Source organism: Ptychodera flava, chromosome 7, assembly GCF_041260155.1.
Source record: "Ptychodera flava strain L36383 chromosome 7, AS_Pfla_20210202, whole genome shotgun sequence".
Taxonomy (NCBI): Eukaryota; Metazoa; Hemichordata; class Enteropneusta; family Ptychoderidae; genus Ptychodera; species Ptychodera flava.
In genome coordinates this window covers 28,115,067-28,141,537 of record NC_091934.1, presented here as the reverse complement: position 1 = coordinate 28,141,537, position 26,471 = coordinate 28,115,067, and the positions used below count along the sequence as shown (strand labels likewise).

Sequence of the window (26,471 nt, the reverse complement as noted above, 5' to 3'; positions counted from 1 at the left end):
TTGTTTTTGTACAGTTTAGGGTAGGAGAAGAGTTTTATATACTATTAGGGTAGGTCGGGTTATCGGAATTATACGTTTTATATGTCCATGGCAAAGTGACTTACTAATTATCTCTATCTCCGTTGAGCACAGCTAATAAAGGATTATGAACTGTATTGTCGTTCATGCTTTCTGTTTATGACGTTTTTCGTCACACCAGTACGTAAAATCTCGTAAGTAAACGTTACACAAAACTGTGACGATCACACAAAATAAAAATTTTAATTTTTTGGCTATTGGAGAAACGCTCACTTCACAAAGTTGATAACGACTCGACAAGTTTTATTAAAATTAATCCCTTCCATTTATTCAATTTACATATTTGATTAAATTCACTGACTGGAAGTTAGGTTAGCGATACACCTGAGACCAAACATTGCTGAAAACACAGTTTACCGTATTGAAAAGTTTCATAATATGCTGGCTATCGTTCGCACACGGTTACCTTCTGTCGACGAAGGTAAACCTAGTGTTTTAAAAGACATATAAGGCTGGAACGATCCGAAACCCTCTTCGCGATCTGTTCACTTCAAGGTGTTTGATTAGAGCTATATCTTGCTGATCATCGACAGTGTCAAAGGTCATCTATTCAAAGCAGCTGAAGGTACATTCTATACAAATTTATCGATCAGAGATCAAAAAGGAAAACTGTTACGTCTAACGGGTGTAAAACTCCTACTCAATGAATGAAGAAGGTAATATCATACAAAACGAATATAGAAAAATCTCGTTATTTCTGGAATTATTGGTCACATTACACCACTAACCTCATCTCATCTAAGCGACATCATCAAAATGTTAACTAAAATAATTCTTTAAGAGTATAAAATGGTCTAATTATAATTAGCTCCCGTTGTCTATTTTTCTCCTTTATCCCGTTTCGACTTTTCACGATACTGGCTAGGGCTTGTGTTCCACAGGGTGGTGCATGTATTTTTGCAAGATGGGTCGGCGCGGCAAAAAGCTCGCTGATCGCTCAATTGTTCTTGATTCGCCATTTCAGAGTGCATGAAGTACATTGATGAGGTTAAATGAAAGGCATGTCTTCCATGAAATGCGCCACCAATCAGTCTAACTGTTGCATGCTTTTGGTTGCTCATGATAGGAAAACATAACAATTTCTCGAAAGTTGTAAAAGATACATATTCGTCGTTAGACACGCGATAAAAGTAATAAAATTTCATATATGTGTGTGTTAAATGTAATCCTGCACAGCGCCAACTTGCCCGTTTGCCAGTCCGTTTTAATCGGCAGATGGGAATATGGGTTTCCTGGACATTACCAAAAAGAGGGGTAAAACACAGGTTATCTGGGTCTCGTCAGCAGATTTATCAGTCTTCAGTACGGCCATTATTCTAAAAATAAAGAAAAAAATTTGTCAGCAAAAAAATGGACGTACTCAAGTATGCACAGTACATGCATGCATATACATACATAAATACATAGATATATACATACATACATACATACATACATACATACATACATACATACATACATACATACATACACACATACACACATACACACATACACACATACACACACATACATACATACATACATACATACATACATACATACATACATACATACATACATACATACATACATACATACATACATACATACATACATACATACATACATACATACATACATACATACATACATACATACATACACACATACACACATACACACATACACACACATACATACATACATACATACATACATACATACATACATACATACATACATACATACATACATACATACATACATACATACATACATACATACATACATACATACATACATACATACATACAGCGATATAGATCTGATCCCACTTGCATAGCAACACAGCAAAAGGAAAATAAAGCAGGACTCACGTCAAATTAAACGGTCATTAAATATATTTTCAGTTTCAGATTAGCTCTTGCAGTGGCATTTTGGGTTAGGCGGTTAGGGATATGTTGAGCTACATGGACTACAGGGTTCCATCTTAAAGCGCTGAACTTACTTATTCTGCAGGTCAGTGAATGCTTCATCACCGTTTGGATGAGTCCTCAGGAACTCCTTACTCCCTGACAAAGACTTGATGAAACCAACTATACCAGCAACAGTTATCCGATTCTTTTGCGCCAATTTAACATATCTGAAAGAATAAGGATTAAAAATTGACAAATTGAAAAAAAAAAAAAAAAAAAAAAAAAAAAATATATATATATATATATATATATATATATATATATATATATATATATATATATATATATATACATACGAAAATGGTTTGCTTGTCAATGCAGGCAAAGTATAGTGCTCAATGCATTTCTGCAGGGCGGTAATACTGAGAATCTAGGAACTTGTAGTTGTCACTCTACAGGTTGTTTCATGCGCTAACCAACTACCCGGCGGGTGGCACGCCACATTAGCGCATGAAACAGCCTGTAGAGTGACAACTACAAGTTCCTAGATTCTCAGTATTATATATATATATATATATATATATATATATATATATATATATATATATATATATATATATATATATATATATATATATATATATATATATATATATATATATGGTTCCACAAATAGCTCCCACACATAAACGGAAAGAATTGTCAAGCTACGTACTTAATATTGTGACTTTGTAACTCAGCATGTAAAATACGTACATTAGATGAACACTAGTCTTATTTCGTTCTGGGGTTTTTTGTCTGTATTTTCTTTTGTAGACATCTTTTCACCTGATAAATTCCAAACTTTTCAGACGAAACGTTGTGTTAAGATCATTCAGGAAATAAGTAAAAAATCTACAACCAGCAACCAGATCAGTATATGTATGTAAATACATTCATTATATATACATATCTATATATGTATCTATCTATCTATCTATCTATGTATCTATCTATCTCTATCTATCTCTATCTATCTCTATCTATCTATCTATCTATCTCTATCTATCTATCTATCTATCTATCTATCTATCTATCTATCTATCTATCTATCTATCTATCTATCTATCTATCTATCTATCTATATATCTATATATATATATATATATATATATATATATATATATATATATATATATATATATATATATATATATATATATATATATATATATATATATATATATCTGGAACTGGTCTGGAACTTTTTCGTTTACCATTGGTGATAGTGTTCAGAGTCAAAAGAGACGGCAACAGAAATTCCTTTACCTCCTGGAGTCACGATAAGGGAGCTCAAGTAAGCTGAATGTGTTCTGTGTATCTTTGAACAAGTATTCCCACTTTGGTCGAGTGACACACATGATTTCGTAGTCTAACTGAAAGGTGGAAAGATAGACTAAGTTAGACGTTTGCCTGCTCTTGGCAAAGGACATTTTTTTGGCCATGATGGAGAATAAACTAGGGGCTGAAACATTAATCAATATGATGAATTTTGCAAAATCATATGATCGTTGTGTAGATCTTTAAATCAATGGTGTACTCTTACATTTTTGAACTGAAAGACTAATATTAAACAATCTCAGGAATGAATTTCACTGGTACGGTACTTTCCTTACCTTTGTCCATTTTCAATTCAGAAAGTTCGAGGCATTTGAAAATTGCCTTTACCGGAGATACTTAAATGGAGTGACGCTGCAGAATTCCTATAAAATGATGCCAAGAGTATTACTCCACTATTGTGTTGCCCCTACAGATCACATACCTTCCTTAGCATGGTGGTAATTTCATCCGACTTCTCGGCATCGCCCTCTATCTCTGCCTGGGTGTCATTGTAAGTGTAGATCGCAAGAGCGCCACCAGGTTTTAACACCCTGTCCACCTCTTTATAGAATTTGTCGAGGTCAAACCAGTGCACGGCGGTGCCAACAGTTATCAGGTCCACGCTTAGGGCGTCCACAGGTATGGCTTCACAGCTTCCAACACTGACAACATAAACGTTGAAAACAGTTAAACATATATATGCAGTCTAAAGTCTTTGTAGTTTCTGTACATACGTGTGTGCATAAATATGCATGAATGTAAGTAGATTGGTATGTCACTTTTTAGAGGCTAACTCTAAAGATACATTCACAATTCAAATGCTTTCACAAAAAGTGACATATGATCATTTCAGTGTTGTAATAATATTATATAGGGCTCAGCCCTTGGTGTCGCGCCAGGCGTTGAGATTAAAAATGTTATTTGTATCGATTCATGATTAGTAATCATAAAGGATAAAATAGAATTAATTGTTACTTTCTATATACGTTTGTACCGATTTACCCTCTGATGACAGTTCACGTACACGATGTCAGACCCTGTAGGTTTTAATTATCTGTTATGTGTAAAAAAATTTGACATAAATTGGCAATTTTTACCATGATTACTACCTATTGTGTTTAACAAGGGACGTATTGTGCCATCATTAACTTTGCAATAGTAACTGTACCGCCGAACTTCCGATATTGTAAGCTGAAAACCAGCGTTACTTCTAAAAACAGGCAAATTTTGCACATAGTTATTGACACAGAGGGCGCCTTTCTTAGATTCAATCCCAGAATTCTTTGCGAATGTTCTCGTTCATATGCACGACAGTTTTCTCACTTCTTCTATTTTTTAGGCGTGATAGTAACGATATTTTGTATCAGCGACAGGGTGGATTATAATAATTACTCGCTAATAAAAAAGATATATTTTATCAATGGCATGTTATACAATAGTAGCGAGCACGTTTCGAATTTGTTTATTTACGAGCACTCATGACGGCGCCCACGAAAGAAGGGTACACTTCCGGTTACTCGCATAGTATATTATGAATATGCGCTATTACAATAAAGTATATACAGTCTAAATCTAAGTAGTACATGCACATATGCGAGTGTGTAAATATGTATGAATGTAAGAATGTAAGTAGGTATGTCACTTTTTAGAGGCGAACTCTAAAGATGCGTTCACTGTACTAATACTTTGACAAAAAGTGATATAAAATGACTAACTGTAGTGTTGTATTAAAGTGTCAATGATAACTTAGCAAAAAGGAAAACATCGTTTTGCTACCTTTGTATCATGTTGTCAAGTATGTCTGAGTTATTGCAACAGACATGAAAGACCTAAGAAGATGGCCGCTTGGCGGCCATATTGGAACATATCAAAAATCAAGCTTACGTGTGTGTGCAATGCGTGCTATATTGTCCTTGTGAAAGAAATCAATGTAAGAAATCGATAATGGCTGAGTAATGGCCGAGGCCAAGAAAAGAACTCATAAACCAGCTGCTTCTCTACCATTGCAAGATGAGGTCTTCTTGTGGGCCACGAAAAAATGGCTGAATGAGTATAAAGTTCTTTATGTAATTTTTGTCGTCTGCAAAATGTTACCTGCCGAAGTATACAGAGTAAGCAACACATCTCCCTACCCTTAGAAAACACGATTTCTGGTCAATTTTTCGGGCTACAGATGGCATTGTTTGCATTCTACAGTCGGCTATAAATGACAATCCTGTTTGTTAATGACACGGATTCACAGAGTATTTAAGAAGGGCGAGGTTCAGTATTCAAAACACAATGTTTTCTCTTTTCTGCCAAAATCAGTGTATGAATACTATTTCTCTCTACCTTGAATGAAATAGATACATTGTAATCAGTCAATAACACACAAGCACTGAACCCATTGCTATCAAAAATAGTTCCATTTTTCTGGAGGTTCTACATTCAAATATAAAATCGACTGGATAGGAGACTATCTACACACGATAAAACATAGATATTTCTACTGAATGAATTACTTTCGTCCTCGATGTTACCTCCCACATCTGTCTGCCAACGTCTTTCGATGACATCGATCAGACCCTGTCTTGGCTCGATGCGCTTTAACTTCCAGCTGCATTTGTTAAAATGGTGAAAAATGGACGGGAAAACACATACGAAGATTAAGTAGTCACAACTTTGTAGATATTTCACAATGCATCGCCAAAGTCACACGGCACATATTTCTTACAGAGAGATATCCTTGGATTTTGCATCATTCTGGGAACAAATGCAATTTGATTGTCGTTTGGTTTTGGAGAGAGAACTAGACTACGATTGTTATGAATGTAACAAAGTATAATATATGTCAAGTGTCTTGAAAGTCTGCGCAGCTTTATATCATGTGCAGTAATTTGAAACAGCAGCATTCAGTTTCCCATCTTAAGGTGGAGCTGCACGTTGCCAACACAGTTTTTTTTCAAATCAACATTTCTCATCAAAGATGACAAGGAAACCCCCCTCATACTATATATTTTCAAAAAGCAGAGAATCTATAGTTTTCTACGGTAGCAGTAGTTTACTCGAAGGATGGAAGGGGTGTATATTTGGGGTAAAAAAGCTCAATTTTGGTTTTTATGATAAAAATTAATTTAATTAAAAAACGACGCTATTTTCTGAAATGTAATACTTCACTTGAAAGAAGAGTACATGTAGAAATAACCGACTATTTTATTTTGCATTATCTATCCTCATTCTAAAATGGCAAGGGTTGAAAAACGGACACGCAAGAAAGTGATTAAAATCATGATTAGCCAAATTAAAATGCCTCTCATTCATAATGTAACAATTTTATTGCCAAACAAAATAGTCATTTAGACAACACTATGTGAAAATTTCAGAAAATTTACTCATGCCAGAGTGGGGTTAAATTCTTTGGAAATTTTGAAATTTAGAGGAAACCGAAGCCAGTAAATCGGGTTATTTGCATACATTTGCATAAATTAACTTTTTCACGCAACTTACGACATGCTTGACAGGCTAAAAGGTGAACAAAACCAATATTTCAATCTTGGTCTACCAATTTTATTTACATTAAATGAATATTTGCAAAAAAGTGATTTTTGAGCAAAATGCTCTGTGTTGGATGCAGCTCACCCTTAACGGGCAAAAATAGAAGATTTGTTTGAGACACAGGCAACCTCTTTTTTGGTCACGTGAAAACACCCTAAAAAAGGTGGGCGGAAGGAGAGAAATCATTTGAATAGTTTTATTTTTTTGAGAAAATCAGGCGATTTTGTTGTAGAGTTGAGAATCGTAGAAGGAAATTTTCATAGAATCGTTGACGAAACTGACCTTGCTGGAGCAAATCACATGAAAGACCTAGTGTGCATGATTCTTTCCTGGTGCACACGACAAAGTCTGGCGTCGACGCCATTTTGAATACTGCCATACAGAGTTGGCATTTAGTTACCATGACTGTTGAGGGCGTGTGTTTCTGTCGCTATGCGATATTTAGCCATTCTTGTCGTCCATCTTCTCATGATCAATTGTGAAACTATACCACTTGCAGATCTCATTTCATTGACGTTGTCTAAAATTATCAGGAGATAATTTACCCCTTCACGGAACATAAGATTTGAAGTTTTTTCTGGGTTGGAAAAATATGCGAACCAGTATCCACGATTCAACAATAAAATTACCACAAAACAGCGGGACGATTTATGCAATGACAGCTGTGGTATATGGGACAAACAAAGCAAACTTTTTTTCAGTTTAAAGATTTTACCCTTTTCTCCTATGGAGTCCCAACGATTGCACCTTGTGCATACCATATGAAGATGCACTTCAATGGCTAAACTTTAGAGCATTTTCCTATGGTATGTATCGACCTCAAGAAACTGAACCTGATAACAGTGAACAAATCCACTCATGTCATTTTGTTACAAACAATAGCCGAAAAGGGTTTCACTTGAATAAAAGTCTGTATAATTGCCTAGGAACTCGATCACTGGAATGTTTCGGCTTTTATAACTGCCGTTACAGGAACCGACGGTGTCGCTGATCTTACCTGAACTCGACGTTAGAGGCATGGTTGAGGCCTTGGCTTGTTTGATCTGGTCTGGACTGATGTCAACACCGAGGACACTTTCAGAATAGTCAGATAACACAGCGGTGCTCTGCCCCGAACCGCAGCCGACATCAACAACGCATTTCAGATCCCCAAGCTGTGGATAGCAAATAAAATAGATTAATAAATTGTGCTTTATCGAGGTATCAGTAAATGTTTTGGTAGTGTAGCGATCGTTATTTGTGATAATTTCTTGAGCAGACCGTACGTTGTTGTGGCTTTTGCCGTGCAGTTGTTTTGTTTTGGGATATGTTATCCTGTTTATTTCAAAGATAAATTCCCTTGTCAAAATTTTTTTTCTCATACCCGTTTATTTATTCAAAGCCTTGTGGGTATTGTGTACTAGGCTCTCGAGCAGATTTTCACGACAAACTTGATACGACAAAGCATGCGCAGTAGGTTAACTACGTACTTTTACACTCTTTTACAGTTATCATGATCATGATCGTGATTGGCCAATAATGATCGTGATCGTGTGTTCGAATATGCCCAAAAACAATCATGAGTGACAATCACACCAATCATGCCCCAGGGCTGGATTGGTGTAATTACAAGATGGCGGACAACCAGCCACCGATGCTGAAAAGCAGAAACGGCAGTAATTTTCAAGTTTCAGAGAGTAAAATTTGATTTTTAAAGCAATATTTTTAAGCGAACTTGGTCGAAAGATGCCGGTTTAATCGCCTCTGTCAAAAAATAAAATACCTTGATTTACAACGAAATGAAAAAAAAATATGTGTTTATTTGTTCAGAACACAGTGCAGGCTAGCTAGGCGCACTGCCGAGTATAGGATTTATGCACTAGGTACAATAAACTATTCCGCACGAAGATTTGGTTGAAACGTTTACCGATAAACTTGTACGAGTCGCTAACAATGCTCATTAATGTAATCTGCATATTTGAATATCATTATACCTCGCATCTTGCACTAAAAGTAATATGCACCGATTCAGCTTACAAAATGCATTGCTGTGTCCGGATATGCTGATCTGAATGCCAGAAGATACACGTAACGTCTGATAAGACTGTTTTTCTCTTTCTGAATACAATGTGAAACGTTCCGCATTTTAATCTCTTTCAGTTAATAAATTCCACTATCTCGTATTCAGTTTTCTTCTGTTATAGACAGACTATCGGACAATTAAACGTTGCGTCATCGCTTGACCTCCGGTGTCTGTGAAGACAATACACATGTGAGTTGAATGGAGTTTTCTACTCTCGGCATGATGGATTGGCAGATATTAGCCGAGTAGAGTCGTGTCTTGCTATGCCTCTGAACCCGATCATATCAGGAAGAAAATATCTGACCTTTGCCAACTAAACACGGAGATGCTGTCCGTCTTCGTCGAGATTCAGTTCAGAGAGTTAACTCGAGTGGCTAGTCGTCAGCGCCCATCGAGTTCTTTTCTTGAGTGGGTGGGGACACTTTAATAGCACTGATTCTCCGTCACACTCGCAAAATACAAATCAGGCCAGTGGCGAACATCTTCTGATGGCCTTGCCTTGCCACGCTTTAAGTTACTAATGGTGTGGAAGCAATAACTGAATTGGTTAAAGGGGCAGTTTTCAATCCCTGGTTCTCGAATTGATGGTAATGGACATTGGCTGTTTGCCTGATTTTAGCCCTTTGTTGTCCTTTAAAAGTTGGGCACAGTCCCTTTAGAGTCGGAAATATCCTGTTAGACGCAACCTTCCTGCCCGCTCATGACTATAAAATAGGTTCACAAGAGTGTTACTTTCATAGAGTTTTATGTGTTTTAATGACATGTACCATCATTGCTGTTTGGCAAGATTGAATAAAATCTGCTTGATAAATAACAGTTCATGACTTAGAGCATGAAAATACAATAACAAAATGGCCGCCTAGTGGCGATATTATCGTGTATTAACTTGCACTATGTTACTGTAAGCCATGGAAATCGTGCCCATGCATGCAACCTAATGAATTTTGATTGGTACTGCCTATTGTTCAATCACGGTCCCTCGGAGGGACTGTGTTCAAATGCAAGTAAAACGTCTGCCTTGTAAAAACCTATTTGACAGAAATACACTGATAGGGAAAAGTTTAGAACATAATTTTTGATTGATTTTTTTGCACTTCAAACGTTTCAATGAAGAAAAAAGGTTTACAACGACTTTTGTTTCCTATCACAGTCCCTCCGTGTTCCTATGCACGTATTTTATTGTCCCAGTCTCGTAGAATGGACGGTTGCTTAATAAAGGCGCCCTTCTCAATCCCAGGTTCTCGCATTAGCAAATGTGTCAACAGCCCATTAACAGTTTGTCATTATTTTATTTTCCATTGAATATTTCATCAAGGAAATAATATTTATATTAGATAAATCTGATAATTGAGTGGGGGCTTTAACCCTCTAAGTGCTGTAATTTTTCCCACCAAACTTTTAGAGCAACATTTTACAATTTTTACGAATTTTTCTATAGTTTTTCGACAATTTTGGAGCAAAGAGACATCACATTTCAATGGCTCCATTTTTTTATTAAAACTGGCAAAAGTCTAGAAAAAAAATTTAACTTGGGTATATTTTGCAGAGGTGACAAAAATTGACTTTGGCGCTAAAAGGGTGAATACCTTTGTCGTGGAGACTGGAGGAGGCTCAGAGTTTTCATCGATGAAAGCATGAACGCTATGAACTGGGCGACATCTTTTTACGCCACACACGAGAGAAACTCCACCATTGGAAATTAGTGATAAGCAATTAGTGAAGAAATACAGGGATACAAACGCAGTACTATACAATAGTCATGGAGGAACACTTTCATTGTTCCTCAAAATCGACACTCCGATTGTGATTTTTCTTCATTTGGTTAAAACAAAGAGCCGGAAAAGACTTCCGCTTTGTTTTCTCTATTTCACATTTTCACCCAGCGAGTTACTCAACCACCGTGAATTTGTCCATAAATTTGTTGACAGAGAAGCTGTGACGTGCAAGCTTCAGGCTAGGACGGCATGAGGGTCGTCAATGATAAGAATGTCTCACGACCAGACCGACGTAATTCACCCCCCCCCCCCCCTTCAAAACAAAACCCCCCAAAAAAGATAAAAATTCAGTCGAACAAAAATTAATGGTGTTAAAACGACTGCCTTGGCTTACACTCACACACGTTCCTACACAGTCCGAATTCTGTTCGAGTCAAAACAAGGAATATCGAAACTACACTTTAATCACTTTGAAACTAAACTCTTACAGAATTCACTTTTTGAGGGCTTTGGAAGAGTTTGGTAAACTTGAACGTCTCGTTAGAAAACAAAAACTGACATTTCGACAGCTGATGCTTGATATGTCAGTTCTCGCTCTCACAACACTATACATGCCTTTCCTGTAGTTCTATTTCTTCATCTCAATGCAGTCTCACTGTGTTTTCGGTGAACGCAAATATACCGCACGTCTTGCACTCTTGCAGTTCACAAGTATCTAAATCAAAGATAATATCATTTGTAATTCATTTGGTCGCTCCCAAGCCCTGTAGTTCTTCAATTCTTCCAATAGTGGGACGCGGCTAGTTAAGGAAAATATGAAAATCCTTATGTGGTTTTGAAACGCAAAACGAAATGAGCTCTTCATAACCCACCCCCTCCCACAAATTACGCAGGTAGCGAGCTAGCTTTATTATCAATTGACGGTCCCGTTGTACGTAGACAGTACAGTACTGCAAGACTGTCGTCTAACACACGTTGGCGAAATGATTGGTCAGACCGTGAAGGGGCCGTGGTCAGACATGAGGACGCGCCTTCAGGCAGTCTGAGCATGGATGTACAAAAATAGATCTATTTTTGTACATCCATGGTCTGAGAGACCCAGCGTATTCTGATACTTTTGTTCTGTATGCGTTTTTTTACATTTGCTTGTTGTACTCTGAAAAGCACATTTATGCCACTCAACAATTACTGTAGACTGAAAGATCAGCCGCGCTCGAGGGCGCTCTCTACGCTCCTCCACTAATTTAACGCTAAACTGTATAACTTTTGTGCATTGCGATTGCCCACTCCCGACAGATGAATTTTTAAGTCATCAGTATCGAATACAGCTTCATATACTTGGCTCCAAGTAGCCATTTTCTGCTATAACAGTGAACCTGTATAGCCATTGAGGTAGAAATGCTCTACCAGAAAACAACGGGGTTTAGGCCTAATTCAAATTGTGGCAATGAAATTAATTACTGTCAGGCGCCGGATGACACTATGCAACCAGACCGAAAACAAAATATTGAAAAGAACAATTGACCCTCTGAACAAAACATTTCAGCTTAGACTGTGGTGTTTTTGTTCCGTTACATAATGAATACATTATTCGCTGAAAATTGTATTTCTTGTTTGTCTCCGCATTTATGCAAAATAAGTAGGGATTATTGAACTTCGCTAAAAATCGCTCTCCACATTCCTTTGCTCGTCTTGGCCAGAAAAAAATCAAAGGAACGATATTTTTGGTCTAATAATACTGAAATCGGCGTCGCCCCACTTAATTTTGTATCAGATGAATTGGAACCATCAACATTCCATCAATTGAGTCTTTCCCACCCCCTCCTAACATTTTCGGCTGAGCCCACGGTCACTATGCGCATTGCTCCGAGTGGCTAATGGCAATTAACGCACAGGTGCAGCCAACGAACAATGCACTTTTAAAGGGGTCCTTACCATGATAAGATACATTAAATGTAGTACATGACAAGTAATGTGAACTGACTAATTTTAAGTCATGAGGGTAATTAATTAGCTGTTCATAATTTGCCCTCCCACTGAACATTTTTCGACTTACCCTGCCGCACTCAAACTTCATTTTTACCCGCTCCCCACATATTTTTGCCTGTTTCCCCTCCCCACTGTGAATGTTTGAAGCTCCCCTGCCCTGTGGCGAAAAAAAACTTGCCGGTTTCCCCTGCCCTGGAAAAAATTCCCCTCGAAATTTTGTCATTCCATTTCCCCTGCAGACATGAAGCTACCCTACCCTGTGATTAAAAAAACCTGTCGATTTTTCCCTGCCCTGAGAAAAAAAAAATCCCCTACGGATTAAAACTATGATATGAGGAGAACGTCATTGCGTACAAAGATTGTCAGCTGAATAAATTGATCAGATAAAATTAAATGTGGATGCCGCGCTCTGATTGGGCTGATGACTGTCACAGCTTACACAATGTTCCAGTTTGCGACGTTGACGGGAAGCGCGCAAACTTCAGCAGGTCAGGTCAAACTGATTATATCGGACTTTCCTTTCCGGCGGCCGCAACACTATTGTTCTTTGTATGTTCGTTACTCGATCCATTGAACGAGTTGCCCGCGCAAATAACTGTCACAATTTGATGCATTCCTAGGCCAAAGATAGATACTATCAGCTGCCACGCCCAAAATGAAATGGGAAAATCGTACATTTGGTATATTGGGAATTGAAAAAACGGAAATACGAATTGTGGGAAATAGAGTTTGTCAGAGGGAAATTTGAATGGCCGTAAAGTGCCATCCTCACAGCAGTATACACCTGTTTCCTATATTTCAATCTCAGCCCAAAGATTTTAAATTTAGAAATAGGCCTAAAAGTTAATAATCAAGATGACAAAACCATTTGAAAATTGAAAATTAGCTCCATTTCGATTTTTTTTGAAAATGTAAATTGGTTAATTGGTTGGCCGAATTGTGCCACGGATTTCTCAGCCACCCCAGTACAGTAAAGTAGTGAGATAGCCCCGTTGCAGTATACACTCGATAAGGACTATGACGTATTTGGAATAGAGTACGGGTCTGGCACAGTTGAAAAGCACTAACCTTCTCGCCACCAAACTTCACAATCTCCTTGACGAGCTCCTCCGGGTACGTGGGCCGAAACTTTTTGTACGCCACAGTATGGTCGGACCCGCTGAAAAAATTGCTGAAAGCTCCGTCCATAGCCATTTCGTATTGCGGTGTTGCAGGTTGTCAACTCGGAGTTCAGAGATGCAGTGATGCGTGCGCTTCGACGTCAGCGTGAGAGGTTAACCGCGCCTGCGCAATGTAGCGAAAGTTGATTTCTTCGTATGCGCTGCGCAGCGACACCAAGGCAACACTGTACATTCAGCTTGATCACGGATCGCATAATTATAATTCACCGAGGTGGCCATAATTACAATGGATTTATGGGATAGAATTTGCAAGTGTGCAAATCAATCAATCAATCAGTAAAGTTTATGTGGCGCCAAAATCCAAAAGCGGTGTTTTGCTCAGTCTGTGACGCTCAAATGCCAACCCACACTGTATTCTCTGGAAAATATGTGCATTTTCAGTTTTCTTTTGAAATTTTCCAAGATTAAGGATTCTCTGATGTCGATCGGTCGCCATTGGAATTAATTTGGGGTTATCCGGGGTGGTGAAGTAAGGTCGTTGTGACCTGCAAATGTACGCTCATCTGCTTTTCTTTTTAAGTTACGCACTTGTTTTTATGAGTAATTTGTAATGTCGCAACATTCAGCTATATGAAACCTAACGCTTTTGAGAAATTTGAAAAATATGAAGATGCCATTATCCCACCCCAGGAAAGTTTAACCTCTGCCACCGTTGGAGAATAAATATTAACTTTTATTATTTCATGTAATCTGTGCATACCATACTGTACCGTGTAATGGGTCATTGACCTTTATCGCGTTACAACTTTTATGTTCACGTTTGACACTTATCCTCATGCATATTTTCACACCTTTGTATGTGTAGCTTTTCTTTATGCGTTCATTTTGTTTAATGCTTTCTGTAGTGTCTATTTTTACAGACATTCATTATAGTTTGTCAGAACTTTATCAAAATTTAAATCGAGATCAAGTAATGGATTAGATTTCAATAAAGGATTACACACGTTTTGTGCGACCTTAGACCGTTATCATGGTGAATATATAGAACCATAGCGGTAAAAATGAGGTTGTTCCTCCTTGTATAGAGTTGAGTTGTTTGTGTGGAGTTGCATCGCACAGTGGCGGCTTCGCTCCATTGTCGTATACCCGAGCCACGCTGAGCTAGCTCGTCTGTGTGTCCCTGCCTCCCCCTCCGCTGCCATTTTTCTTCGCCCCACTTTTGTATAGGAAAACAATGTTCAATGTTTGCACCCATGGACAAGCATGCGTAGTGAAATTATACTTTTGGGTGAAATTCCAAAATCAGAATTTCTCGTACACAAATGCCCTCTTAACATTTGCAGGAGAAGTACATTCACACCAATAGTCAAACATGTACAAATGCACAGATATATCTAGTTTTGTATGGGGCAAAAGCATTGTTCATAGTTTGTAACATAGACTACCACATACAGTGAAAGGACACTTTTACGTGAAATTGATCGATCAAATGTCTTGTTCACAAATGTGCTTTAATTCACATATCCTTGTACGTAGAATTTTATTTTATCAATATGTATGACAAAATATCTGGGACGTTAAACTTCGATACTGGACAGTAAACATCCGATATTTTTTTAAATGTGCAAAGTCTTGAATTCATGCAAATTTAGCGATCAGATTGGTAGAAAATATTTTTGCTATGGGACCGTGTCATGATGTAGCACCGTGACGGTAGGAACATGAGCGTGCGCTCAGCTCTGGATAAAAATGCCGTTTTCAGGGTTTCAGCCCGAATTTTCAATACAGTGTTATGATATAATTACAATAACCCACCTCTGCAACGGTTATACCACTTTATTTGACCAACTGAATAGATCAAAATTTCGAATTCGCGGAATAGCAATTGCATGCTGGGATGGTTTATAGCTTATAATTATTAGTGAATTCACTGAGGCTGCTGTAGAACGCACTCCTTCTCACAGGATGCGGAGTCCATCCAAATATTTACGATGAGCAGGGTAATAAAATCATCAAACTGTCGTTGAAGGGGTAAAACGCAGAGACAAGCTCCCGAAAATGCGGTTTTTTCTAATGCAGATTAAAATCTATGTGCACAAAATGTCATCATAAATATGTTAGATTTCGCAACGTGAATTTATTTTGTAAGTGGTCACGACAGGGTGGTGATTTTCGGCTGCGGCTGTCAGTGGTCAAGTTAGGCAAAAGACCTAGAGCACCGATCTTGTGGTTATCCTATCTAGTCCGTGTCCCTGTTGAGCGTGTAAAATTAAATAGGAGAAGCCACTGTTAAGTTTTGTCAAGCTTTGCGATGGCCCAGTGCAAGATAGCGTATCGCAATAAGAGATACGCCCCTCTTGCAATGGGCCATCGTTTATCTGCAATGAACGAGGGAAGCATTTAGTTAGAGGCGAGATGACGTCATCAGTTAGTTAATGGATCAACCATTCCCTGCTTCGTACGAGTATATACGAGCCGCCTTGTATATAGCATGAAGTATTATTAATACCTTCATGAGAATTGATCCCAGACTTATGGCAACTGACTGCAACTCCACCCCGCCCCCACCCCTCCGTACACCAAGTATAACGTGTTTATACGCAAGTTATTCAACGGTCCCTCCACAATGTGAGGGACCGTGATTATTCATGTCAGAAGTAAAATTGTAGATAAACACGCGCGACGCGGGCTCAGGCTCCCGGTGTCCAACGTTTTCGGTATTCCGGGCACGTTCGATGCAAAAATAGAGAATCTTTGTGATAAAGCTCGTAGAGCAGCAGAAGGAACAACAATCGGAGGTAAACAAACTACCTCCATGGAACAGCAAATAATAAAAATTCCGCTTAAACAATGACAAAACTGACAAAGTTTGGAGATGTGAAAGGTTTGTGAAAATCATCGATGATTTAACAAATGCAAGAGAACGTGTTCCAGGTATTAATTTTCGGGAAGAAGGCAAGTTTCAAAACCACTGAAGGTGATAATGACATTACATAATCAACATCCTTGCTTTTCCACATATTCATTCAACCCCCTCGCCCGATCGCTCTTCCGGTCTTTTGTGTAGCCGACACATCATTATTAATACAATAATCAAAAGAACCCCTATAAGCTCCAGAATCTGCGATCATGATGTGCGGCGGGGGGAAGGGGGGCTTATCGCCCTGACCAAATAACTCGTTAACAGCTCATTGGACCGTTTTCTTTGAAATACTATACTGAGATAGCCAGCGTAAAGTAATAGCGTGGAGCTATAAAAATGAAGGATCCTTACCTTTTTTTAACTTCATGGTAATAGGTACACACGGGGAGGATAATGAAAAAAGTTCAATATATGACATTTATTGATCATATTCATAACGTCTGGACGAATAATGCCTGCAGTACCCTGTACAATTTCTTTACCCTCGCCACGGTCCATCGCCATCTGTGTATAGTTTTTCAAAGAAAACAGTCCATATCTGTTAACTGCTCTTCCCTAATGCCGTTCATTGATTTGACCTAGCATATTGACCCTGGGTCTCGCTCCAGGGTCTATGTGTTCTGCCGATCACCAACGCAGGAGCTAATCGCCCTGACCAAACAACTCGTTAGCAGCTCATAAGTTAAAAGACGGAAGGAAGTTTTCAGGGAAAAATGCAGTTTCGAAGAGTTAGGTGACGTAAAATTTCAAAAGGTTGTTTCATCCCTAGAGACAAAACAAAGCTAGGACAAATACTTTTTAATGGTTCTGTCAATGTGAGTCGTTTTCCCTGGAACTGTCCCAAGGGATTTAAATCCCCCCATAGTGTATGAAAGCTTGACAACGTGGCCAATCATGCTGGTTCACGTATTATTGGCATGGCAGATATCCCTGGGAAAAGACTCGAAAAAAACACCTTCTGATTTAGGCACTAACACATTGACGTAATCTACGAAGTTAATACGCACTGATTAAATATGCATCTTCGAATTTGTACCGTTCGCTTCCGTCCCGTGTTTTCCTCTCTGTTACAATTGCATTTATCAGGTTATGACATGTTATATGACCATTATCACGAGTTCAACGCCTGCATCTGATATCAAATGTGCGACAATCTGCTCGGTCATCCCATGGACGTGCGTCTCGAGATTATGATCTACGGAATCTTGGAACATTTGCATATAATACCATAACCAGTCGTTTCAAACACCTACATTTGCCACACGGAGTATACACAAAACAAACGAAAACTACAGAATGTTTGACACCCTGTAAACCCCCTTAACATGGCTTTAGCATGTGTGAAGCTAAATTATATGGAACATACGTATTGAAATTCCGGAAATAGTTTGACCACACATTTATACAGTGTCTTGTTATTTGTTCAAACACTTAAATAAACACTTTCTCTATCATAATGCCCGTTGTATGGTGCGGAAGTAAGGGCGCCAAAGGTGTAAATTTAAAACAACACTCAAGATTTTAAATAAAAAGACTTTACAAAACTGTGTATCTTCACTTCCTGAGATCGACAATTGTATGCATTGTGTCAGCAATTTCTTTTGTTTGACGTCTTTGTGTTGACATAATTTACGACTAGAACTTAACAATTAACCGAGGGATTCGCTTCAGAGCTGTTTTTGTACATATCGAAGTTAGGTTTGGTTCAAGTCGGTGATTTTTTCGAAAAAAAATATAATATATTTGCAACAGCTTCTCTTGTGTCTCTTCTATTTCATAAAAAAAACTATTTGAAATTTGGCAGCCCGGGTCAGGTTCTCGATCGAACGCGTTGCATTCGAGTCTGCGCAGTAGCGAGTTAGTTTCGGATGAACCTCGCCTGTATCACGTTCACCCCGCTCACGCCTTTTATATGAAACCAGAACACAATAATGATCGCGTTCACCCCCACCACTCAAACATTGAGAAACCACAGCTTTGAAGCAAGGCTAAGTTCAGTCACAGTCACCTGTGGTCGGTCTATTCCGCTTGGTGTCTATGCCCCCATAGACGTGTGTATATATGCCTGAGAAGAATTATCGACAATGTACAATACCCAGTGTTGAAGACTAAACATTTCACACTTCATCCTGCTGCCACGTATTTCGAATACAGCAATGGAGAAAGACAGCAATGGAGGAAGACAGTCGCCTGCGGCGGAGACCCATTCACGACTAAATCTTTCAGTCTAAAAATAGCAGCGCATTATATTTTTAATATCTCTTGATGCAGTGTGCAAAATGCCAACTATTCAGTGTTATGCAACGTAACATTTTGCATTGCTGACGTTGCGCGTCACTGCCTTTAATAAAGCCCCCACTCAATTATCAGATTTATCTAATATAAATATTATGTACTTGATAAAATATTCAATGGAAAACAAAGAATGACAAACTGTTAATGAGCTAATGACACATTTGCTAATGCGAGAACCTGGGATTGAGAAGGGCGCCTTTTTAACTACACACGATCGATCCCTCGACAGTATAACAGTTTGTGGAGGGACCGTGAACCAAGGAGATCTAAAAACAACCTTGTTTAAATTCAGTCATTGTAAACATTTGCCGTTATCCATTTCTATACGGCATAACAACAACCGTCACGAAAATACGTATTGTAGATTTCAGTCAAAGAAATTGTAACCCCACAAGGACACGTTTGTGAAGCATGAACAATCTGTTATATAATAGTTGGATTACTTGTCTGCTTCGAAAACTGCCGTTGGCTGCGCTGTGCTAAAGAATCCAGGTTTTAATACGAAAGCCAGTACTTCTACTATGCTTTTGTGAGTTTTCGATTACCACACCATACCATACCGAAAATATTGAGTGGTGCCAGACTTCTGCGATCAAACTTTCAGTCCATACATATAATACATGAACTTTTCAAAGAGAGGACACGGTCCATCGAGGCATGGCTGCCATTGCATTATGAGTGGACATTTTGACATGGGGGAGGCTTTGGAAGACTGATGAGGTAGTATTATATCTTTTTTAACCTGATCCATTGTACTTTTTTCCATTCTCCCCCTTTTTTTGTCAAATCTTCCCTGGCTGATTTTTTGTTATTGACATCGTGCTGGGATTTTTTTTTGCAAAAATTTATAAGACCTCCAGGATATCGAATGGGCCACCCCTTAGAAGAAGAAATTGATTGAAAGTCATCTTCGACTGATGGAAGTCGAAGCACGATGTCCTCTCGCGGCTCAGCCGCTCGTGGTTCTATACACGGCTAAATGCCACCGTAAACTGAAATGTTTACAGCGGCCCCCACCGTTTGTCGAACCCCAAACGACTCGTGTCTCTCAGAAGGAAATATAGAAGTACCCCTGGTAGTTTTAGGTACCCATTGAGACCAAACGAGGATTTGATCACAGCTCTCCTCGTCTGTGGTAGAAGTCAAATTGTTATCGAGCGCGGTGATGACTATTTTCATTGAACGAGGTTACCTGGCACAGGGGAAGACACCTTGTCACACCTTCATAACGTCACGGTCGACAAGAAGTCGGGCATTTTTTCCCAGAAATGCATTTGCAATTATGTTCTGATCATGCGCTCTCCTAGGGTTTGCAATCAGCTTCAGATTCGGATTCGGAACCAGACTATGCAGTTGTTTTTGTCTTCCAGTTCGTTTATCCACACAATTTAACAGGCTAGCGAATAGCGCAACTTTCTCTAGTTCTTGACATGTTCGAAAATCCCATTTCTCTCGTTCAAGTGCATTCTTGAACTTGCAAATTTAATACTTTTATAAGAATTTCTTTTTATACGTCTTTTGTTTTTGTACAGTTTAGGGTATGTAGTAGAAGAGTTTTATATACTATTAGGGTAGGTCGGTTTATCGGAATTATATGTTTTATATGTCCATGGCAACGTGAACTTTTTAACTAATTGTTGAGGATAGCTAATAAAGGATTTTGAACTGTATTGTCGTTCATGCTTTCTGTATATGAACGTTTTTCGTTATACCAGCCCGTAAATACTCATATAAGTAAACGTTACACAAAACTGTGACGATCACACAAAATAAAAATTTTAATTTTTTGCTATTGAAGAAACGTTCGCTTTACAAAGTTGATAACGACTCGACAAGTTTTATTAAAATTAATCCCTTCCATTTATTCAATTTACATATTTGATTAAATTCACAGACTGGAAGTTAGGTTAGCGATACACCTGAGACCAAACATTGCTGAAAACACAGTTTACCGTATTGAAAAGTTTCATAGTATCACAGTCCCATAGAGGGACTGTGATAATATGCTGGCTATCCCCTGTAGAGGGCGTAATTCTCGTCACTCCTCACTTGGTATATATAGTTAACGCGTACAGGCACCGTCACTTTCTGTCACCTTCACAGACTTGAACTTAGGTTAGCGATTCACCTGAGACCAAAACTTATTGAGAACACAGTTTACTGAATCGAAAAGTTTCATATAAGTTGGCTATCCCCCACAGAGGGCGTACTTCTGGTAACTCCTCACGCTATGTCCATCGTTCGCACACGGTTACCTTCTGTCGACGAAGGTAAACCTAGCCGGCTTATCTGGTGCGTGTGGTACGCATGTCTTGATGCCCATTTTCCCATGGTTCCATTCGATGCGGAAATTTTGGACCAGCTGAAACGCGGAAAGAAATTATTTATGAGGCAGACCCATTCGAAAAACAGTGAGTTGTCCTTGCGCAATAGAATTAATACTTATCAGCTCAAATTGTCTGATTGCAATGTGAAATTATTATGTATGACAGATTACTATGTAGACATGCTTTCAAGATTTCGGAAATTTGTGACGCTACCCCGGGCGACGAGGTACCTCGTCGCGGCTCCTTTCGTGGCATTTTCATGGCCACGTGACGCCAAAAATATATAGAAAGCAGGATTACATGCTACCTTGGTGAGCAGTATCTGAAGCTCTTGTTCAGCTACCCGTCTACCGAGACACATCATGGGTCCATAGCCGAAGGGCAGCACCAGGAGCGGGCTGAGCCTGTGGAGGCCTCGGTTTTCTCGCAGCCAACGTTCGGGCTGAAACTTGTCAGGCTCCGAACAATATTCCGGCAGCATCCCTGCTATCGTCAGAGCCCGAACGAGCACCTAGTCAACGGAAGACAAAACACAGGCTTATTAGGGATAATTCAAATAAGACATCGGCCGGCGGGCGGGAAAAAAAACCGACGTTGACACGTACTGAACTGGCATTTGAAACCCATTACATAGGTCGTAAATATCATGAATAAAATTATGTATTAGCGATTATATTACAGCTTTTTCAATAGCAGTGACTTTCTGTGATGTCGTACCCTCAGATTTTTACTGATAATGTATCCGATTAATAGTAATCCGGGCTGCCAATGGCCTAATCTGGCCCCTAGTCTTGTCTGACGAATTTATCATAACATGAAACAAAATGATACACGTAATAGACGCAATGCGCCGACCCCTGACCCCTTACTCTTACCCTGACGCTGGGCTATACAATGGATTTGTGGCGCCAGGACTTATTTTAACTTTAAACTGTGTGTAAACTATGTAGGCCTATAATACAAACTAAATTCCAGTCGGAGTTTAAGCGAGTCCCGGCGCCCCCCCCCCCCCAGGACACCGCGACATTGGCACTATAGGCATTATCGGATAATATTTTCTAAGTTATCTAAGTTAGAGTCTAATATTAGACGAGTTGGGAAGAGGCAGATGCCCGACATGCTGTTTTATCGGATAATATCCGATAAAATCGATAATATCGTCTAAAATCTAAGTTAGAGTCTAAAATTAGACGGGTGGGCAAGAGGCAGATGCCCGACATGCTGTTTTATCGGATAATATCCGATAAAATCGATAATATCGTCTAAACTCTAAGTTAGAGTCTTGTATTAGACGAGTGGGGAAGAGGCAGATGCCAGACATGCTCTTTTATTAGATAATATAGTTGCCACTTCACTACCCGTCTAATATTACACTCTAACTTAGATTTTAGACGATATTATCGATTTTATCGGATATTATCCGATAAAACAGCATGTCGGGCGTCAGCCATACCTCACTCGTCTAATATTAGACACTAACATCTAAGTTAGAGTCTAATATTAGACGAGTTGGGAAGAGGCAGATGCCCGACATGCTGTTTTATCGGATAATATCCGATAAAATCGATAATATCGTCTAAAATCTAAGTTAGAGTCTAATATTAGACGGGTAGGCAAGAGGCAGATGCCCGACATGCTGTTTTATCGGATAATATCCGATAAAATAGATAATATCGTCTAAAATCTAAGTTAGAGTCTAATATTAGACGAGTTGGGAAGAGGCAGATGCCCAACATGCTGTTTTATCGGATAATATTCGATAAAATCGATAATATCGTCTAAAATCTAAGTTAGAGTCTAATATTAGACGGGTGGGCAAGAGGCAGATGCCCGACATGCTGTTTTATCGGATAATATCCGACAAAATCGATAATATCGTCTAAAATCTAAGTTAGAGTCTAATATTAGAAGCAGATGGGTGGAAAATTCTAAAAACGCTGTTTTATCGGATAAAATCGATAATATTATCCCTATTAGATCACTTTGGTCTCATGTTCCTGGAACTCTCTAACTTAGAAATTTTAGACGATATTATCCGATAATAAAGAAAAAGCCTATGTCGCGCCTTCATGCCCCCCCCCCCCCGTCTTCGACAAGGAAATGAATTTCGCATGCCGCAAGCTCCAGTATTATCCAAGACCCTACGCTAAAAAGACCCAACGCTAAAAGTGAGATTTCGATATGTTTTAATATAAGGCACAGTACAAACGTTCTACTTCCGAATTCAGGCCAATGTGGTTTGATCATGGAGCCCCCCCCCCCCCCCGGGGTCAGGCCGATACGGTTTACCTTTGTAATTGAGTATATGTTCTACAAACTAATGCGACATATTCTGATGACTTGAAAACCTAAACGAGCGGTGTTCGCCCTCCGATAGAGTGTCCCTTTTTAAACCTACAAGCCATTAATGTCGTAAACAACGTCACCTATTTCCGATCCGTGACTTGAATTGTTCATAAAGCTTGAACTCCCGACGATGGCGCATTTGTTGTACGCAGGGCTGCGACAGCAAGTCGATGAAAGATCCGGCGGGAAGTAGTCGGCGACGCCGCCTTCTTTCAAAACACTGCTGTTCCTGTTCAGAAAGCCCGCATGGGCTTTGGTGAAGAGAGTACACAGGACATCGGATGACGTAGCGTTCACTCTACCTTTCAACCTTTCAGCGTATCTTGGAACATGGGTTTTTGGCTTTTCGCTTACCTGTGAAACCTTGACAGTCGCATTCGTCCTTGGCATTGTCCTTAAAACTGTGTGGCGGTCTGCTCCGAAATTCGCCGGCGGTAAACGATTTCGACAGGTAGTGGCAGACCGACACAGGTAGTGTGTATTCAGTATTGTCGACCCTGAAGTCCATGATTATAAACATCGCCGTCAGGAGAAGTGTAACACACATCAAGACACTAATACACTTTCGAACAGGCAAGCTCCTCATAACTGCAAAAGGGCCCTCTGCTGTTGGAAATTAAACGGGCAGCAAGTCGCCTTAAATTTCACTCCGTTCGATAAATAGGCGATTCCTCAGCAGCTTGTGTTTTCATGCAAGTTTCCTAAAATGGCAACTATAGAATAAGGTGCAGGTTCTTCCCATACAATAGGATTTCATATCAACCTTTCAACCATAGGTAACCGTTGAGATATCTCTCTCTCTCTCTCTCTCTCTCTCTCTCTCTCTCTCTCTCTCTCTCTCTCTCTCTCTCTCCTCTCTTTCAGATGACGGTAACAATTACTCAATAACTTATGTTGTTTGTACTTGCCTTGTCTGTCTGTACTGAGAGCACATGGCTTGACATAAGATTAGTAAACTGCCCTTGGAGGCTGCGCCATTACTAATTTACACTTACAGTTTTCAAACAAAATTGATCATTTTCAACACAAGGTTCGGCGGATGTGATGGACGAAGTTTGCTACTGAAGTTGGTCCTTTCAGAGTCACGGAAAAAATCTTAGAATTTTGAGATACACTTTTTCGAATTCAGCTTAACCAGTTTTCAGCCTTCCAGTCCGTGTGTTTCTGGCCTGATGGCAAACGCCCTGTGGTATTAGGCAAGGGTGATCTCCGAACGGTCCACTCTAATTCTTGTATGTCAGCGGTAAAGACCTGCCCGCAGACTGTTTTAACAGAGACGTTCACCAACTAGGAAGGATTTCGCAAGGCCGCGATCAGTCAAGCAGCGGCGATTTAGTTTGAACAATTTCTGCACGCATGCATACTGTTCAGCGCATATACGCCTTGCCACAAAACTGGGCAGGTATCTCGAGCCTGAAGTGCCTGGATTAAAAGTACCATTCCTAAAAGTTTTTTTCTGAAATTTATACAGACAAGATCAACTTAACAAATATCAAAAGTATATGACAAAGAATGCTTTTTAATAAACGTGGCCTTGAATAGCCATTGTGTAAAGTGCATTCTTCATCAGTTTTGTACAATCTCATTTTTGCACGGTTTCGTTTGGGCGGCTCCCTCGCAAACGGAAGCTGCGCCTCTGTTCAGAATGCAGTGATATTATTTTTAATCTAGAATGCTCAACCATGCAAGACTTTAAAACTTACCTTGAAATATTCTTTTGTCACGTTATTCACATATCGAATAGGTTTTTCCCATCACAAGATCAGCAGTACTATTACTAATCGCCTTATTAACTAATATGTAACAGGTCTGACCTGAGAGCGAGCGCAGCGTAGTATATCGTCATTGATGTTTTTAGGCAATAGCATGCTAATTTCTGTGTTTGATGCATGATTCATAACTTAGCCATTGACTCGTTGAGGTTGAATTGTTATCAATTGTTTTCTAGAATAACATTTATAGCAATTTAACTCGGAAATGCCAAGTTCACTAACGAAAATTATTTAAAACTGGTAAATTATATGATTCCGATCAGTTCATTATATTAAACAGGGGCGGGAACAGAGGCAGTCTAATGTAAAACACGTACTTGATATTCCCGTCGGTAGCTAGCTCTCAGCACACTATTTTTAATTCTCGCGTGAGTTGACCGTTCGTTCTCGCGAGAGTAGGCTTGTTTCAAAATGGCGGCGCCTAGTGATGACCGATCCGGGCCTTCAAAAGTGATCGAAAATAGTCATTTTGAAACAAATTTCACATTTTCTTTGGAACAGAGAGATTCTTTTGTCGGCAATACACATTGTCGAGTAGTTTTTGTGGTAGATGATATCTTTAATTTCACACAATCCGTGTGAAAGTATTCAAAATGGCCGCCTCCATGGAACTGTGCTCTCTTTTCAAACTCGTAGGTATATAGAGATTCCATTCTAAATTTCTTGTACACGCATTAGTCTTCGGCCGCTCTCGCTGCGCTCGCTATAATAGAATTATATATTGTTGCTGTCGACAAAATTTATTGAAATACTTTCACAATTGTGATTCCTTCTCTTTCCAACCGCGTAATCAGACAGACCTGAACTCTTTTGTCAGAACACATCATGCAGGAATAACTCTGTGCAGTCGTCTGTTCGTAGTAGAAAGTATATCTCCGAGCGTGAGCGTAGGGGGCGTCATCTAGAATATATTCAACGATTACACATAGGACTGCAGTCATAACGAGTGAAAAGCTAATGGAATTACAACGAGAGTTGATCAAAACATAGACAGTTCTCTTATCTGTCTCTGACGAAAAGTACCATGTATTTCCTTCATAACCCTCTCCCGG

At 39.2% G+C, this 26,471-nt stretch overlaps 1 protein-coding gene and 1 long non-coding RNA gene across 3 annotated transcripts; both read right to left on the bottom strand.

Annotated features, from left to right (window-relative positions):
* Window positions 1-304: 304 nt before the first annotated feature.
* LOC139137175 (uncharacterized) lies at window positions 305-13,921 on the bottom strand. Its single transcript, XM_070705153.1, has 6 exons — window positions 13,704-13,921; window positions 7,867-8,023; window positions 3,778-3,997; window positions 3,285-3,391; window positions 2,069-2,203; window positions 305-1,394 (listed from the first exon to the last, which is right to left on the bottom strand). Exons 3-6 carry the CDS (start codon window positions 3,787-3,789, stop codon window positions 1,283-1,285), a joined length of 366 nt encoding a protein of 121 aa, XP_070561254.1. The 5' UTR covers window positions 3,790-3,997; window positions 7,867-8,023; window positions 13,704-13,921; the 3' UTR covers window positions 305-1,282.
* A 6,874-nt stretch (window positions 13,922-20,795) lies between these two features.
* On the bottom strand, window positions 20,796-24,511 carry LOC139137176 (uncharacterized). 2 transcript variants are annotated; one of them, XR_011553334.1, is made up of 3 exons: window positions 23,728-24,511; window positions 21,609-21,812; window positions 20,796-21,336 (listed from the first exon to the last, which is right to left on the bottom strand). It is a non-coding gene; the product is annotated as an uncharacterized lncRNA (long non-coding RNA). The 2 variants fall into 2 exon arrangements; XR_011553333.1 differs by lacking the exon at window positions 23,728-24,511 and having other exon boundaries at window positions 21,609-22,634.
* Window positions 24,512-26,471: the final 1,960 nt, after the last annotated feature.